The sequence below is a fragment of the Perca fluviatilis genome, chromosome 16 (assembly GCF_010015445.1).
Source record: "Perca fluviatilis chromosome 16, GENO_Pfluv_1.0, whole genome shotgun sequence".
NCBI lineage: Eukaryota > Metazoa > Chordata > Actinopteri > Perciformes > Percidae > Perca > Perca fluviatilis.
The window spans coordinates 34,379,832-34,398,333 of NC_053127.1; the positions used below are offsets into that span (position 1 = coordinate 34,379,832).

The following is an 18,502-nucleotide window of genomic DNA, read 5'->3' on the forward strand; positions in this document are numbered from 1 at the left end:
AAATTAGCACGATATTAAAAGTGAGGTAGCTAACTTTGTGGTAAAGTGGTACATTTTTCTTTGACCCTGATGGGAATATTTTCAGTGAGCTATGCGGGCTAAAAGAAGTGTAAAATAGTCATGAACCTTGACGTGAAGTGAAGATTTTTCATAAGCTTCGGGTATTGCAATTTCAGCAAACAGTAGCTTCGTTCAGCTTATGCGAGTTATGTAAATAAACGTAAGCGATGGGATGCAAGTAGCTCTCGGCCACTTTCGTTATTTTAAAGTAGCCCTCAGATGAAGAAAGGTTGGAGACCCCTGCACCAACAGAACATGAGCCGTGTCCAGTCCGGGTGCAGGTGCATACGGTATTCAGTGAGAGTAACCGTGTGTTAACAAAGCAGCATGAACAACACATCTTTTCACACAGATGCAATAGATGTTATTTAATAGGTTTTTCAAGAAGTAATAGTTGCGTCAGCAGAAAGTGTAAAAGGAATAATAGTTGCATCAGCAAACAGTGTTATGACATAGGATTTATGGGTAGGTGGGGGGTGGGGGGAGGGGGTAGATAGGTGGGGTGGGGTGGGGTGGGGGGCAGAGGGATCCCTCACTAAGCAGGGGTTCGAGTAAGGCAAGGCTGCATTTAACCACTGGGCTGTAACAATCAAAAAAACACATCTGTCATGATTACCAGTAGCATAAATTAGATTAAGCACATGTTGTACAAACTATCAGAGGAAAGAGACTTCAAATATCTGGCATAACCTCTTCTTCACAAACAAATAAATAAAAGGAAGCCATGATCTACATTCCAGTAAAGGGTAGGTTATCTTATACACGTTCATGTATAAATGGATGCATATTCAGTTGTATATTTTATTGGTTTTTATTCAACTAAACGGAACAGTAATAAATAAGTTAAAACTCAAGCATTCAATTGTTCTATCTGATTGCAGGAGCGTCCTTGTTTTATAAACTGTCCTGATCAGACTTTCACTTTTACTGCAAAGGAAAAAAGAAGTAGCAAACCAGGGAAAGCTATTGTCCCCACCACTCAAAATGCAAGACTCTCTCAGTTATCAGTCTCATGGTACAGTAAGTCCTTTGGACTCGAAACCTCCACACATTTCCTCTGAGTTCACAGCACAGCAGCTATCCTGTCATGAGAACTGTTGGTTGTAACGAACTATGCACCTAAGGAACAGTATACCATCATAGCATACATACAGTACAATCAAGACTGAATTAGAAAAATACAGGTACAAAATGATTACATTCAAGAAGACAGTACTAGCACAAAAGGGTATTATAGTCATTTAGGTAACTAATATAGGAATTTCAAATTTATAGAAGCATTTTCTAGATAGAAAAAGTGAGGGGATGGGAAATGACAGTATTATGGCTGTTTGGTAGATGGTGTGGATTTGTTAATAACTGGATTCTCGCATATATAATAGTTAAAATGCATAATTTCCATAGCGTGGGTAAAAATTATATATTTTCTTCAAAGACCATGATCATTTTGGTTTGGGTCATAAGGTGCAAATACTGTATATTAAAAGAGGCATTGAGTGGTGCCCTTTTGTTGCACTTCATTCCAACTCTGAGCTCAAACACCAAGGAAATCCCATTACATACACAGGATGAATTGTGCTGATATTGTTACCTGAAGATTTACACACCTAGGAAATGCAGTGCAACTGTTATGCCAGCTTTCTCTTTTCTTTTTTAAAACATGATTTCTATTTGAATATACCTTTCCCTTTTCTTTGGCAAATGTCAATAAACTCATTTGCTATAAGCAAATATATCTCTATTTTGGGGGAAGACAATTTCTTTGTCTTTGCAAAGAATTACACTGATGTCCACCAGTGGAAGAACTATACAGTTTACTGCTTGGATGATATCATCCTTAATGTAACTTTTTCTCATATTTGAAAAAATATAGTATTTATTATTAGGATTATCGTAAAGCGTAATATGGTTCCCTTAAGTTTAACTGGGAAACATTTGCGGTTAGAAAGGAAGGACAAATTTAGGGAGGAATTATAGATTTGTTGCATGTACTGTTCTATTTGCACACAAGGGCCTACATAAGTTAAACATGATTACCATGTAACAATGCCTTGATATAGGAAAAAATGCTCTATTTCAAGACCCATACGTTCTCTAAGACCCATTCATTTCTTATTTGTCTGTCCTGTCATTAAGTGTTCAAAAGTACTCTGAACACATCTAACACATATCCAAGAAATGGTGATGCAGGCGCAGTCAAATCCACACCTCCGGAGGTGAAAAGACAAGCTCACTGTGTAGAGACTGTGCATTTTATCTCAGTGCCTGTTTGCTTAGCAGGTAAGCATAGATGCATTCATCGTCTATGAGCTTGATCTTTTTTTGACAACATTCTTAATCCAGTAAACTTGACCTCAGGAAAAAGCATAGAGGACCTAGTTAAAAGAGCATCATAAATGCACACACTTTAACAGAAGAATGATTAAATAGAAAACGAGAAGCTATAAAAGTTATAAATGTGAATCTAAAATGTGATAAATTAAGTATTGGTCTACACAGAGGAACAAAAGGCTGCTAGGTACGGAGGCGAGGGGTATTGCTGGGGAGTCTGTGTAGCTCTCAGTTACCCTCCATGCCTCTGGCAGCTCCTCCAGCTTCCATCCTTTCCTTCTTTCTCCTCACTACTACAGCTGACTAACCACAAACAACAGTATGGCAGAGACCGAGGCATGGAAATGGAATGATTCAGACCAGACATGGACAAAACAAAGCCAAAAATAAAGGACACATAGTTGCATCTAAATATAAATACTTCTAAGAATCAAAACGTGGATTACATGTGACCTCTGAGTAGACCATTACTTGGCAATAAAATCTCAAAAGGCCATTAGGACAAACATGGGGCACTGTTATTAAATGCCTTGTCTCCATTAGCTCTGTGAGGAACCATAGCACAGCGTGGTCCCATTTCCACACATTCCATCAGAAATAAACGGAACTTTTTATTTCTGTATTTTTTTTTCCTCTCAAATTGCTCATTTTATGAGACATGTAGTACAAAACAATTTCATGAACCAAGTATTCCATGTAGATTACCAACCTTCTGATCGTCTATGTTGGAGCTTGTGGCTGACTTTAGCCAGGTCCTGAGGACATTGACTGGTGGAGACAAGGCATTTCAATACCCTTCCAAGAGCAACACAAACTTCAGCTACAAATTAGTGCAGTGTTTATGTAATTTAAAAAAACACCTATTTCATGAAATAAGTTGCACACGAGGAATAAACCTTTCTAATTGCTACGCAAACTGCAATAAGATCAAGTAACTGCGTTTAACTATTCAAAAATGTTTACACCGACTTTAGGACTGTGATGACATGGAGCAAGAAGCCGGTCCTAGGTCTGGGTGGGGGGAGGGAGGGGGGTTTAAGGCTATATTTGAATCACTTTTACACAAGCTCCCCATCACAAGAAGACATTTTTAAGCCAACCTACTGTCTCATAAGCCTGACAGGGACACTGTGAATCTACTGCTAAAGGATAAGCAGGACAAACAAACACCCTCCTCTATAGTCAACTCTAGTTCAGATGCAAAGGTATGCACAGGTCTACTCTTACACATTCAGTCTAACATGATTATTGGTAGCTACCACACACCTTTTTACAGTAGCATCATAACTTACATATCAAATACTCAACCATGATTTCTTCGTAGTTTGAGTACACCAGATTAGTGTATCGCAGGGAAACACTATGCAAGTAGTTGGTAAATCCATCATGATCATGTACCCTGGTTAAAGTCATTTTGGGTTGAAGCTGGAAGGAACTGAAGGGATAAGAACTATTCAAATACAGAGGTATTCTACCAGAGGTGGAGGGAACTCTTCAGTAGGCGTGTGTGTGAGGTAAAAAGGTGACAGAAAGCTGTGTTCGTCTAGAAAACGAATGCAGTGTTGGGTATTTGCCCTACCTAAAATGCCCTACCTAAAATGCTATATATATATATATATATATATATATTTTTTTTTTTAAATCGCAAGACTTGACCTTAAAAGTGGCCTCTATTTGACAAAACAGTGTACAATAAACCCATGACAACCATCTCTATAAGGGAAGCCATGCACTGGGAACAGCGTGGTTCTTCCACAGGCCCAAACAGAGCATCTAAGGAGGGGGAGAGGAGTTCAGAAAGGCATCCTCCCTCAAACCAAAGGAAGGCTTTTGGGGAAAACACTGAGATAGCGAGGAACAGGGAGGAGGAGAGGCTCTCTTTCCCCCACCGTGAACCCGAGCTCAAGCTAATTTCACCACACGGGTAAGGTGGAGTCAGTCCAAAGCTTCCTGATCAAGTCTCCCTTCAGCGTAGGGTTACCACTGAGCAAAGTACAGCTCCACTGCCAATGTCCATGTTGTGGCTTCTCAAAACAGCAGCAGAGTTTCACTGGTCAGCGCAGGAGATGAGGACTGGGGTCTGGCCAAGCTCTTTCTTCTGATTCTCAGCCAAGCCTCTCTGGCCTCTGAAACAGGACATTACAGAAGACTTAGGAGTTTGTTCACACTTTTTTTATAATAGCCTGAAATTAAAGCATATAGGTACTGTGCCTGCTGTCGTTTTCGGGAGAGTTGAGGTGCAGTGTTAAACGTGATTTATGGTTCTGCTACCAAACGCTACCAAGCACGCTGTAACTTAAGTTGAGAAAGGTGCTACTTTATAGGAGAATTATATGATGAGCGTGACAATGGGGCCTCATACAATAACCTTTGAGTATTCTTCTCCTAAACCTCACTTACATTTCTCTGTGAGATTTGTTTGAGTGTTCCAAGTCAGATTCAGCAAACCCTCTTATTTGCACAAAGTTGTTGTAAATTGTTTGTTTCAACCTAATGAATGCAACCTGTTTGGGGGCACCGGATTATGCCAATGATCAATTCCACACAAACTGCCATATAAGGCTACCTGTTCTGCTACATTTGTGGGCAGGTTTTATTCCCAGAGATTAAAAAAAATGTAGGGATTCAAGTCCCACTGTCAGACAGACAGCAGGTGAACACTCTTCATACTGTATTTAGCAATGTAAGTAGTCATTTTAGGGGACCTAAACATTTTTTTTTTTTTTTTTTAAATACTACAGCGGTCCACAAGGTGTCATCAGAGAGCTGTACTGTGACAGAAATAAAGGAGGACTGGTATGAAATGAAGATGCCAAAAGACATCTTGCTGAAGTAAAGGGGTACAGACTAAAGGTCAATGTCCCTGTCAGAGAGAGAATGAGAGAACACATTGTATTACAGGGGATGTTGCACTGCCAGATGTTCTGATGGACAGAGACCCTGAGGTAGCACGTTGCTTTGCTAACAACTACCGAATTGTATAAATTGTCACACCAATACTCATTCAGATTGAGGCAAGATAATTCCTAAATCAAATAAGTGTTTTCCCCTTGTGAAGATGAAAACTGCACACGAGTGGTGCTGCAGTACCAACAAATTGTTGAATGGGACGACTTCTCTTAAAACACTCGTATGAGCGACATAAAAACAAATCTGTTGTTGTTGTGCCTGCTTCCTGCATGAGGCCAAATGTAAAGATCTAAGATGTGACATTATATAGTGAGCTGATAGCAGTTGGTGACAAAGAGAAGAGGTCCTTGACAGATGCATTTAAGTTTGCTAGCAGTGACATCTAGGTAGATTTATTTTTATGTAATTGGCCGAGATTTTAGAACAGGGTTTCTGCAGGTTTTACCAAGTCAAATGTAAGGCTTTTTAAAACCTTTTTAAGACTATTATAAAGTATCACTAAACTTGCACTACCCCATAGCTGAAGACTAAAATCCATTTTATGTCTGTGGTACAATCCCATGTCTCGCAATAATAACACGAAAGCTGACTGGCTGAAATATAAGTTGCATGTTGTTCTCATTTGTAGTCGTAATACAGCGAATTATATTTTGAATAGCGAAAGAAAGAAGGAAAGTGACACACTGTTTTCATTATGCTTTGTTCACCTTGGACTGTGCTGTATGTCACGTACTGTGAACATTTTAAATTTAAATAAAAATAGTTGGAATAGCGAAAGAAAGAACTACAACACCACGGAATAAAAAAAAAGAACATTCTAAAGTGCTGTGGGAGCATGTCAATGAGCTTTAGAGGTAGCGTTGCATGGACGTAGGAAAAAAGACCACTTAAAATTATTTAAGACCTAGAAAACTACTTTTTAAGGCCTAACATTTTTATTTTGAAATTTTAGACTTTTTAAGACCCCGTGGAAACCCTGTAGAAAGACAGGATAATTAGAACTAAACAAATCTATTGCATTTTAAATTATATATATACAGTATATATGTATATGTATACAGTATATATTATAAAAGAATAACACATTAACTTAATAACAGTTGTAGGCTATCCACAAAGTAAGTAAAAGCTTAGTGTTCACCTTTGTGTTCAACAGGAAAACCTTTGCAAACTATAAGCCAAGTATGGTAACTAGTATTTCTACAGCCTCTAACATCTTCTATTGGTTGATTATAAGCAGAGCTGTATAGTAACAAAGTAGAACTACTTCACAACTCTACTTAAGTACTAAATGGCTGAATCTGTACTCTACTGGAGTATTATTTTCTTTTCTCCTACTTCCACTTTTTATTTTCGATGAATGAAATACTTTTACTCTGATATATATTTTTTATGTCAGTCCTTCCAGAAAAATGCAGAGTTTTTTTGTGATTGTTGCAGGCAAAAATCCTTGATTATGCGGCACGTTTTCTTAAAAAATGCGATGGAATATGCAGGATATTTATGCAATTTTATGCGATGAAATTGCAGGTACTTGCAAAAACTGCGGTTTGATGAAAAAGAGAAAAAAAAGTGATTCCCCCAACACCCTGCTTTTGATGATGATGTTTGATGATGCAATTACGTCACTTCATAACATCACTTCATAACGTTCCCATGGCAACTGGGGAAAATGGCTGCTCGTGTGAAGTAAACGGAACATTTTTCAACTTTCTGCTAAGATATATGTGACTTTTTTGCAACGAAAATGCGGGGATTATGAAATCATGCAAGCCCCGCATGTTTTGCGCGGAAATCGGCAATTTATGCGGCGAAAGTGCAGCTTATTTGAAAAAATGCGGCCCCCGCATAACTATGCGGACTTTGGCTGATTATGCATTGAATTATGCAATCGCATAATCGCGTTTTTCTGGAGGGACTGATATTATGTGCTGCATCATTACTCGTTACTGTTGTGAATTCCTCACGCTATAGAGACTGCGTAGGTTACAGTGTGTGTAGTTATGGCTACATTAGTTACGTATGCTAATTACGTAAGAAATCCCCGAGATCGCGTCGTGTTTCTTTTCATTACGGTTGCCTGTTAGGAAGTCAGAGACGATGTAAGTTTGTACTCTTTCTATTTAGCTATTGTTGCAGCAGTTAAAAGGTGCCCTGCCACAAATATTTCATTACTTTGTGGTAATGTCTGAAGTTCTATCATGGACTCTAACATTTTTTGTGGAAACAATGCCTTGGTTACCTTGTTTCAAGCCATTCTAGCGTGGTATAGAAAGCCTGCAGGAAGACTCAGCTCGATTTCTGCCAGTTCTCATTAATATTCAACAAGCTAAGCTGTTTGAATCTGATTGGCTAACAACTAGCCAATGAGAGCCTGGCTGTCAGAATCCTTTACCCAGCCCAACTTGGCGAGCTCATGAATAGTAATGAGCTCAGGCAGTATGATGTCAGACTGACCAGCTTTTGCAATTGGTCTGATTTCTCCGCTTATTTCTTTTTAGTGGCTAGAGCTGACAGAGGAGGTAGCAGTTCATTTTCACATTCACAACATAACACAAACACATATGGACCTAACAGATTTCAAAAAAATGCAAGTAAAAACATTTTTGTGTGGCAGGGCACCTTTAAGCTATTCCTGACATCTTTCAGTCTGCAGTGAGTCCTGAATGTTAACCGTTTGACCCTGTGATGTGAAGCTGATCTAGTTTATCTGGATGTTTGACCCTGTGATGTGAAGCTGATCTAGTTTATCTGGATGTTTGACCCTGTGATGTGAAGCTGCTAGTTTATCTGGATGTTTGACCCTGTGATGTAAAGCTGATCTAGTTTATCTGGATGTTTGACCCTGTGATGTAAAGCTGATCTAGTTTATCTGGATGTTTGACCCTGTGATGTGAAGCTGATCTAGTTTATCTGGATGTTTGACCCTGTGATGAGAAGCTGCTAGTTTATCTGGATGTTTGACCCTGTGATGTGAAGCTGATCTAGTTTATCTGGATGTTTGACCCTGTGATGAGAAGCTGCTAGTTTATCTGGATGTTTGACCCTGTGATGAGAAGCTGCTAGTTTATCTGGATGTTTGACCCTGTGATGTGAAGCTGATCTAGTTTATCTGGATGTTTGACCCTGTGATGTGAAGCTGATCTAGTTTATCTGGATGTTTGACCCTGTGATGTGAAGCTGATCTAGTTTATCTGGATGTTTGACCCTGTGATGTGAAGCTGATCTAGTTTATCTGGATGTTTGACCCTGTGATGTGAAGCTGATCTAGTTTATCTGGATGTTGCTAGCTTGCTAACTTTCCTGTACATCACACGTTACTAGCTAGTGTGCGATACGTTTTTGGGGCTTTAATCGTTACTGTGCTGGAGAGGATGTTCATTTTACTTGCACAGTGTGATAATTGTACATTTTATTTCAGTATTTGTTAATATTTGTTATTTTTAATATAATATAATATATTTTATATTTGTTAATTCTTTTGGCTACAGCCAAAGTGTCCTTTAAGCTAAACATTTGAAATAATATAAAAAATATGATATTCAAACTTTTGACTGCTTTCTTTAATAACTAAATAACACAATACTTGTACTTTTACTTTCAGTAGTACATTTTAAAATAAACTACTTGCAATACTTAAGTACAAAAAATGTTGAATACTTTAGTACTTCTACTTAAGTGTGGTGCTTAAAGAGCACTTCTACTTAAGTCACTTTTTTGATTGAGCGCTTGTACTTTTACTCAAGTATGGTTTATACACGTCTGATTATAAGTCACCTAACATTATTGTAAATGGGCACAAAGGAGCGGAGATGCAGAGCACACATGATGACTGCAGCATATGCTATAATCTACTCCACAGTGTTGTATAGAAGCTGGGCTGTGTGTGTGTCTCTACCTGTGAACGTTTTCCATGGCTGCGACCTCAGCGAGGGCTGCCAGGCTGAAGAACGCAGGCAGCTCCGGGGGTCCGGTGCTCCTCTCTGCCTCCTCTGCTCCTCTGGGATGACTGTAGCACCCTTTATCATTGCATAAATTCTGTTGGGGTAATGGCTTCTTATCCTCTTCCTGGTTCAGGTCCCTAGTTTTGTCCTCTGTAAAAACAAAAAAAAATAATTAAACGCATTAAACATTTTGTTAGCAGAGCATTACTTTTTCAGATGTGCGAATTATTTTTCACCAAAAACATCATTTGAAGAGACATTAGTGTCTAGTGCTAGTAAAAGTATTTTTTCGAAGATTTTCACTCATTCATCAAGTTGTATCTTTTCACTTTATTATTCTATTCAAAGTGACTAATAGAGCCCTTTCAGTTACCTTGCATCCAAACAGAAAAATATGACAAAACATATATGAGAAATATTGACATTGGTTTCATGAATCTGTGTTGTTATGGTTGGTTAATTCTAAATTTATTATTTAGAATTTTTAAAAATTTATTTTCAATTGCCTAGACACAATTCCGACGCCTTATAATGGCAAGTGAACCTGTGACTTTATTTTGAAGAGGTCTGAAGTGCTTCCTCTCCGGGCTGTTGGGACAGTTTCTCTCTAGCAACAGAAGTAAGTTTCCATGAAAACATTCCTAAAATACAGCTCATAACGGAAGAGTGAACTGGTTGAGAAGTAAAATAACAAAAAACTAATAACTGATTGCATTATTTCTATGAGATCATTTTATGTATTTCATTTTCAAAATGTTCCATTTAAAGCACTAACTAAATTTTAACATACAGTGGTGCATTCTGGCTAAACCGTTCTCTCTCTTTAGACATGAGGAAGGGACAGACCGATCTTTGTAACTCCACACTTACTGATCAATCGACCAATCGATCAATGGTTGATCACTCACCCTCGGCTGGAGACACGCTGCCATCAGCTGTACGCACCAAGTGTGTGATCTTGGTCTTCCTAGCCTTCCTCTTCTGGCTACCAACTAGCATCTCCATGCTAGCGGGGCCCTGGACATCAGGGCACGTTATGGCAACGGGGGCACATGATTTGGCTTTTGAAGCTGAATCCAGCATGCTGGAATCACTCTGTACCACTGTTGTGGAGGAAAAAAAAAGGTTCAGAATGCATTTCAATGATTTGACCTTTGCACATAGGTAGCAATGAAAATCAACTGTGTTTCAGTCCTCGTCACAAGAAGGGAAGTTACAGAGACAACAGGTAGCAGAGGTATTTAACAGGGGGTCCGGGACCCCTGGGGGGTCCTCAGAGTCACTGCACTAAATGTGTCAACATATTATTAGCAAATATAAATCAGCCTATTTGTGGAAACACACACACACACACACACACACACACACACACACACACACACACACACACACACACACACACACACACACACACACACACACACACAACCGATAGGCTTATAGGGCCTATATAGTCACTAAGGTAGCCCTCCACAGATACAGATCATACTAAGGATTCACTGTGCCACGTGAATGTTTACCATTAAAACATGATTTTATAAATCATGCCAACAATTATTTTAATAGCTTAGTATTCTATGCACTACAAAAGTTTGCATAAAGGCTTTAGGCCACCCACATGTTATTGAAGGGCCAGTTTAATATGAAACTTGATTTTATACAATATATGTAGTAGGGGGTCCCTGCTCCGTCTCTTTTTCAGTTAAGGGGTCCCTGTTTTAATGTCATTGTGACTGAACCATATGAAAGTGTATTGTTTGCACATGGGCCTCAACAGCTAATTCTTAATACGCATTTCTTATGAATATATAAATTTCTTTACAATATAAATGGTGCACGTTGAAGCATGAGTGTAGTACATATATTACATATTGTTACAGCCTCGGTTTGTGCTTTAAAAAGGTAAATTCAACTTGTTGTCGTTTCACTAAAGGGCTACACATTCAAACTGTTGTATAGACAATGTGGTAATAGGTAACTGCTACAGAAATCTGCAAAATACCTCTTAAAATGTTCACATCCCTGCTTTATAATGCACAAACATCGACATTGAGGTTCACCTTTGTCCACTGCACCTGGTTTCTCCTTTTTGTGTTTGTGCTTCCTAACAATCTTGTGGAATGAAGTCTTTTTCTGAGATGGAGATGGCCCTGATATAGCAAAAAAAAGAAAAAGAAAAAAAGAGCATGGAATGTTATGTTATGGAGTCGAGATGTTTTTTTTTGCTTTAACAAAGAGAAAACAGGTCCTGAACAGGTGTGGAAAACATGACTCTACAATCCGCTGCAGAGTGGGACATGGATGATCATTTAGTGGAGAAAATCTTTGAGAATGTTCTTACCTTTCCCCGCTTTAGAGACTTCCTCTGGGACAACGGGGCTGTCAGTCTTCTTCTTCTTTGTGACAGCAGTCCCCTTCTTATCAAATGTCATTGGGCTATACTGTGGCAGACTGTTAAACTTCCTTTCAAACTCCTCCTCCAGTTTCCCGAGGCTGACAAGTCAAGGTCAGAGTTTACATAATTAAGCATATAATCAGTAGCCTAACCTAACCTTAAACAAAGCAGACGTCAATGCCATCGTATAATACATTTCCCTACAGAGATGAGTAACGTATCTTGGTCTAGTCCTGCAGGGGAAACAGTGAGAACATCACAACTAGCTTCCTCCTCACTACACGCACACTAAAGGGACACACCCACTCCACAGGACTACTACAGAATGTGTGTGGCATAGCTTCCATTTCATTTGTACATAACTTTTTCTTCACGCAACTTGGTTGACAGTTAAATATGATGTAGTAACTGAAAACAAATGTCATATAAAATGTATACAGACATGTGTGCTCCAGATGGGATTAAAATCACTGACCAGTGAAATGACAGTACTTTTCAACCTGGATGTTATTCTCATTTTGGGACTATTCAGACTTTAATAACTTTGCATATGCCAGCTGTGGACATTGGGGAAACGCAGCTCCGGCAAATCATGCTACATATATGAATCCATAAGAAACTAAAGTTTGTTATTAGTGCAGGTGAATAAGCAGCTAGTTTTGTTAGCTGGTTGGTTGACCCAGATGTAGATCCCTATGCAGTTTGTTCCAATAGCTAATCCAGGGGGCTACTTTCTGTTTACTTTGGGTCAGACTCAGAGACAAGCATTCAGCAGTGCAATACTGTCAGGAGTGCAATAGAGGGTCTGTGCAATATGTGGCCATGTTTAATATTGGCAACTGACTAATAGTAATGTAATGTTCTTTTTTTTATATATTTATTAAATGTGATCTTGTACTTATTTATTACCTGCTACCATTACACCAGCTATATTTATTGATCGACAGTTTCCTGGTATCTCTTAAATCGGATTGTATATTACTACTCACTGTTTGTAATGTATGCAGCATCATTGTACCCAAAATTAATCCCCCCCCCACCAGGGACAATGAAGTGTATTGTGTCGTGTCATATTCTAACAGGATTTCAGTGATATTGGACTTTATTTGGAAAGCTTGATGAGGCTTGCGCTGCTCGTCCTGATATAGGTTATTTAGCTTGAGTCACATTTCTCAAATCTCTACACAATTATGAGAATAAGACACTGAATAGGACTTGTGAACGGCATCAATAAATCCAGCAAATGTGATTATTGACTGGTGTAGTTGGGTTAAGAATAAGTAACAGAGTTAAGTGGATGTACAAACAATATAATGTATATTGTCAGATATTTCAGATTTTCCTTAGTGCTAACAGGGGGGCATTCTATCAAATGATTGTACCACATGCTACACCGAAAGGTACAACATAGTCCTAAGTAGGGGCGGGAATCACCAGAGACCTCACAATACCACATCATCACGATTATGTCACGATACGATTGTGATTTTAAACATATTGCAATATTCTGCGATATATTGCAATTTATTACCTTTTCCCCCCCCAATCTTCAAATTGTTCCCAATTTCTAATTATGTCCCCAAAAGAAAACTTTGTCAACATCTGTTTCATCTAGAAAGATACATGTCTCGGTTTTTTGACCAAAACATATATAATAATAGATCCATACTCAGCATCTGTGTATCGATACAGTATTGCCACGGAAAATATCGCGATACTATGCTGTATCGATTTTGTCCCGCCCACCCCTAGTAATAAGATGTGACATGACTCACCCCTGTGAACATTCATCTTTGGACTTGGACTTTTTCAGCTTCTTGGGGTTGTTCGGTCCTATCTGAGAAACTGTCCAGCTGTCGTCACTCCAGTTTGCATCATGATCTGAACCACGGAAAGCACCTCTCTTCCCTGCAGACACAGATACAACAACCCATTCCTATACATGCATTCACTACATCAGAGATCTTCAACAGGGGGTCCGGGGTGCTGAGCTACTGCAGGGGGGCCACCAACGTTTTGTTCATTTTTTAAGTTCTTTCAAAAACTAAAATGTCTTTACACGAATCCAACATATTAGCAAATACAAATCAGCCTGTGAAAAATGCCTGTAGGTAAGGTAGCCATCCACAGATACAGTTAATCAGTAGGATTCATTCTGCCACATGTATTTTTAACATTAAAACATGATTTATAAAATCATGCCAACAATTGCTGCACGATATGAGGAAAACATGGAATATGCGATAACGCCGTTGAATACTGCGATAACGATATTACTCGCAATAAAACAGATACTAAAGTGTACTGCTGCTTTCAGTTTTCTGCTAAAATACGTAATAGATTGCTTGTTGAATTTAAAACAAATGAAAGGAAATCATTTCCAACATTCTTGTATTAAACAAATTGAACACTGAATTGAACATAAAAGGCAGCTACAAAAAAAAGAACGGCAGTAGCCATTTTAAAGTGAAGTTTTATACTGATATTTTCGTTCAACTAACAAAAAAAAAATCGTAGTCTTTCGCGATGTGTATACTGCGGCAATTGATATTGCGATGACAATTAAGAAACTATATATTGTGCAGACCTACCAACAATTATGTAATAGCTTAGTATTCTATGCACTAAAAAGGTATGTATGAAGGCCATAGGCATGTTGTTGTAGGCCCAGTTTAATATGCAACTTTATTTGATACAATATATCTAGTAGGGGGCACCTGCTCGGTTTTTCTCTCAGTGAAGGGGTCCTTGGCCTAAAAACTGTTGAAGACTCCTGCCCTACATAACATACACAGACTAGATCATGCCTCCTACATTTAGGAATCAGTTGGCCCTGAAATCTAAACGGATACCTCGGTCAATATTGGCCCTCAGTGAAGTCAGCATTCCCTCAGAAACCAGGGTTTTATACAAGGCGCCTTTACAGCTCCGCTCGGACTTCCTGGAGCCGTGGTTCTCTGGGTTGGAGTCACAGGTCCCGTCACTCGACCGCTCCTTCCCCTTGTCTTCCTCTTTGAGCTTGGCAGGCGAGGGGCTGCCGGGGGACTGGTGGGCTTCTGCCGCGCTACCCTGAAGCTCCGAGCTTCCTATACTGGCTTCTTCTGCTTCAGCCTTGGGACTGGCGTCAGCCATCTCTTCCTTCATTTCCACCTCAGAGGAACTGTACTGCCCACACTGCCCACCGTCCTCCTCCATCTCCTCCTCTCTTTCTTTGACAGGGGTCTTGACTTTGGGCTTACTCTTCTTTTTGGGCCCACCAGAGTTCCCAGCACTCAGACTGATCTGGATCTTCTTCTTGGGCTTCTCCTCCGTGTCCTTCCAGGCTCCTTTGGCCACTGCCTCAATTGTACTGAAGACACTGTCCACGTTTGATTCTGCATGGCTGCACTTCTTGATGATCTTCTTTGCCGAGCAAGGGATCTCGTCGTTATCATTCGACTTGGCCCCCTCTTTTTTCTTGCTCTTGTTTTTGACACGTGCGTTTTGGCTGCCGAGTTGTGGCTGGATGGCATCGGTGGAGGTAGACGTGACAGAGGAGAGCGAAGGTACGAGGGCTGATGTGCGGGGCGAAGGAGGACAGTCGTCCCTGTCGGCTGCCTGCTCCTTGCCCTCTGGCCTGCCGGTGGTTTGCTGGAGAGAGGCTGTAGAGCAGCTGTCCTCAGGCTCACATTCCACTGGCTCCATCTTTCCAGCTTCAGACGCTAAGCACATCTGACCAAACACAAGACAAAAACTCAATGTTAAGCAAACTAACATAAAATGACAATCTATGCTCCTGATAATACATCTCTACATTCCATTTCTATAGTTTCTGTCTAAGTGGATCAGAGTCTACTAATTGCATTGTGTAACCTTTCCTCTATTGTTCTTAATAATCTTGCCATGACTGAATGCTTCATTCCTCCTATTGGTGACACATCCTCTCTTTACAGTGTGCCCGGAACAAATATTTATATTTTTAAGCACTATTTATTTACACTTATGTGTGTTATCTACTGACAGCATTAATGATAATGTGTCATATGACACCGAATCAGATTTATGCCAATGACTGAAAGACACAGTTGTAATATGTGAAGCTTCATCTGTCTGTCCCCGTTCATAGTTAAATATACAGCAGTGAACTATTCATTTTGACGCTCATTACACAGTTACTTCTGGAGTTGTAAAATGTACTGTCGTGTATATGGATAAAAGGACAAAATGTATGAAAGTAAAGGGAGCAATTGTCATAGTTAAGACTCCCTATCACTAAAACTAACAAAACGGCAATTTTCTTTTCAGCTTTTCTAGTTGTAGCTCTTTCTTGCAAAAAGCACACTCCTAAACAATTGAACTTTGTCAGATTTGTACAATCTGTCAATCTTTGGCGTGAAAGATACAGTTGTGTGCTCATAAGTTTATGAGCCCATGTTAAAGTTGACTAAAAAGAGGAATAAAAAAAAAATAAAAATCATCTTTTGGAAATTGATCTTAATGCCTTAATTAAAAACATGAGGAAAAATCCAACCTTTAAGGATACCAATTTTCTTTGTGAATGAATAATATATCGTAAATAAATAAATGAGAAAAAGAAGAACATTTATTAACCACCCCTATGTTAAATTCCCATAGAGGCAGGCAGATGTTTATTTTTAAAGGCCAGTTATTTCATGGATCCAGGATACTATGCATCCTGATAAAGTTCCCTTGGCCTTTGGAATTAAAATAGCCCCCCCACATCATCACATACCCTTCACCATACCTAGAGATTAGCATGGGGTACTTTCCATATAATCACGATACATTATTCATTTACAAAGAACATTGGTGTCCTTAAAGGTTGGATTTTTTTAATTAAGGCATTAAGATCAATTTCCAAAAGATTTTTTTATTTTTTATTGCTCTTTTTAGTCAACTTTAGCATGGGTTGATAAACTTATGAGTAGAACTGTAACTGATGTCAAGGTCCAATCAGGTCAATCGGATGTTTTCATAGTTTAACATTCTCCCCACTTATTGAATAAAGTGGCAATGTATGAACTCTTTGCAAACTTGTAAATGCCTTACCTCAGCCAGCTGGAAGAGAGCTGACTGCCTGCATGGTTTTCCTTCAGGTGCCGCAGAGAGAGATGACTGTGAACATACAGTAACATGGTTTGTCACATTTTGTGTTTTTTTTTTCTTTTAATAAGATCACACCGCTTAGCTTTCTACAGATGCTATTATTATTCTGCAATATTTACTTTCTACAACAAATGTCACCATGTTTACGGTTTCAGTAGGGAAGATTAAACGTGGGCCTGTACTCTGAAGTGGCTCTCTTTACATGAGCTGGCTTCACTGAGCCTAAAAAAGGGGGGGTGGCTGGATATCATGAAGCTGGTTATCAGCTGGCTCTGTTAACTCGGGGGGTTCCAGTCCAGCTAGGAGTATGTTCACATGTGGAGGCAGGCAACATAGTCAGAAACGATATAAGGTGAAACAGTGACACCCGCTGGAAAATTCATTTATAGCAACAGCAAAAAGTGATATTCAACAGGGTCATATATACACAATATAATCCTATTACTAGACTAGTAAGCAATGTAAAAACACTAGATGGAACGTCTAAATTGTTAAAAGTAAGACTATAAGACTATAAAGCCGTGTGGGAATTAAGTTAAAAGTAAGGTGAGACTTGAGAAGAGAGGAGAAGAGAAGCAGTTAATGTCTGAATATCTGACTGAAATGATGCATTTATTATCATGGGGGCTAATTAACAGCGTGGATTACCTTTCTAATAAAAGACAACAAAGAGTATGCGTTTTATTTCCAATGATCACTACAAGTCGCCTCATGTTATTCGGAGCTGCACAGTTGAATAAGACTCCACTGTCTCCACGCATCGCCACTGTCAGAATGAAAGAAACTTTGCACAGTTCAAATGCATGCATACTATAATCCTCATTAGGGACTCATTAAGCGAGGTAAACTATCTCTCTGTTTGTTAGAAGACACAGAAAGCCTGGACCAGCAAAGCATTTCGACTTAAACATATCCAGTGATTCCCAGTGAGCTGACAGGACAGTAGTCAGGCTGTTGCCACGTTTGGATCTGAACCCCTGAAGTTAGCCGTGCAGCATAGGTTACCACCATGATCTACCCCGGTTACAAGTTAGCCAGTTTCGTGATGCCGGAAAACCTGAGTTCAGGCCAAAGATTGTGGTGACTGATCCAATCCGGTGCAGCGGTGAACAACTTTTGAAAGCACAGTGTCTGTGCTCAGCAGCTTTGATAGCATCAAAGGGCCTGTTAGATTATGTGATATCTGTGTATGTTACTGACATTTTGGCCTGAGGGGGGCGCTAAAATGGCTATGCAGATCATTTTCTTTCCATGTACTCATTAGACAGTGATGATTTTGGTTCCACCAATGATTGAAATAAGTCTGGTGTTTAAAGTGACACAGTGGATATGTAGCTCACCTAAGCTAAGTCTGCTGTAAAAAAAAAATGTATATACTGTGGGGCAGCTTTGTATGCAAGTCAGTTGCTTCAAAAGGTGTCTATGCACAATAACAATACTGTCATGAATCAAAGCAACAAGCAAGGTTGTAAAAATAAAAAATCTGTTATGATATTTAGTACATCACTGATGAATGGAAATGCAGTCGTACCTCTGCCTGTGGGGAAGGGGCAGCCTTAACCCTGCTCTCAGTAATGTCAGGCACTCGGTTCGGTATTGTCCCAGACAACATCTGTAGATGGAAACAGGGGGAGCAAAAACAAGTCACTTCTGGAAGTTATTAAATAACATATCAGTGTTAAAGTGGGTTCAGCTATTCCCCATTCACATCATCAATTGTGGGGAAACTGAGTGTACAACCTTCATGGCAAACGTT

General features: G+C 39.4%; 1 protein-coding gene across 7 annotated transcripts in view; it reads right to left on the bottom strand.

The window, feature by feature from the left end:
- Positions 1-413: 413 nt before the first annotated feature.
- The window catches only part of LOC120544103 (HMG box transcription factor BBX), a 29,939-nt gene continuing 11,850 nt past the window's right edge, over positions 414-18,502 (bottom strand). For all 7 annotated transcript variants that reach the window (XM_039777670.1, XM_039777669.1, XM_039777674.1 and 4 more), the window contains 9 exons: positions 18,278-18,358; positions 16,690-16,755; positions 14,493-15,351; positions 13,416-13,548; positions 11,587-11,738; positions 11,306-11,395; positions 10,154-10,348; positions 9,200-9,395; positions 414-4,517 (listed from right to left, as the gene is read on the bottom strand). In XM_039777670.1, the coding sequence (XP_039633604.1) occupies positions 4,439-4,517; positions 9,200-9,395; positions 10,154-10,348; positions 11,306-11,395; positions 11,587-11,738; positions 13,416-13,548; positions 14,493-15,351; positions 16,690-16,755; positions 18,278-18,358 (1,851 nt within the window). In that variant the 3' untranslated portion in view covers positions 414-4,438. The remainder of the gene's footprint in view (positions 4,518-9,199; positions 9,396-10,153; positions 10,349-11,305; positions 11,396-11,586; positions 11,739-13,415; positions 13,549-14,492; positions 15,352-16,689; positions 16,756-18,277; positions 18,359-18,502) is intronic.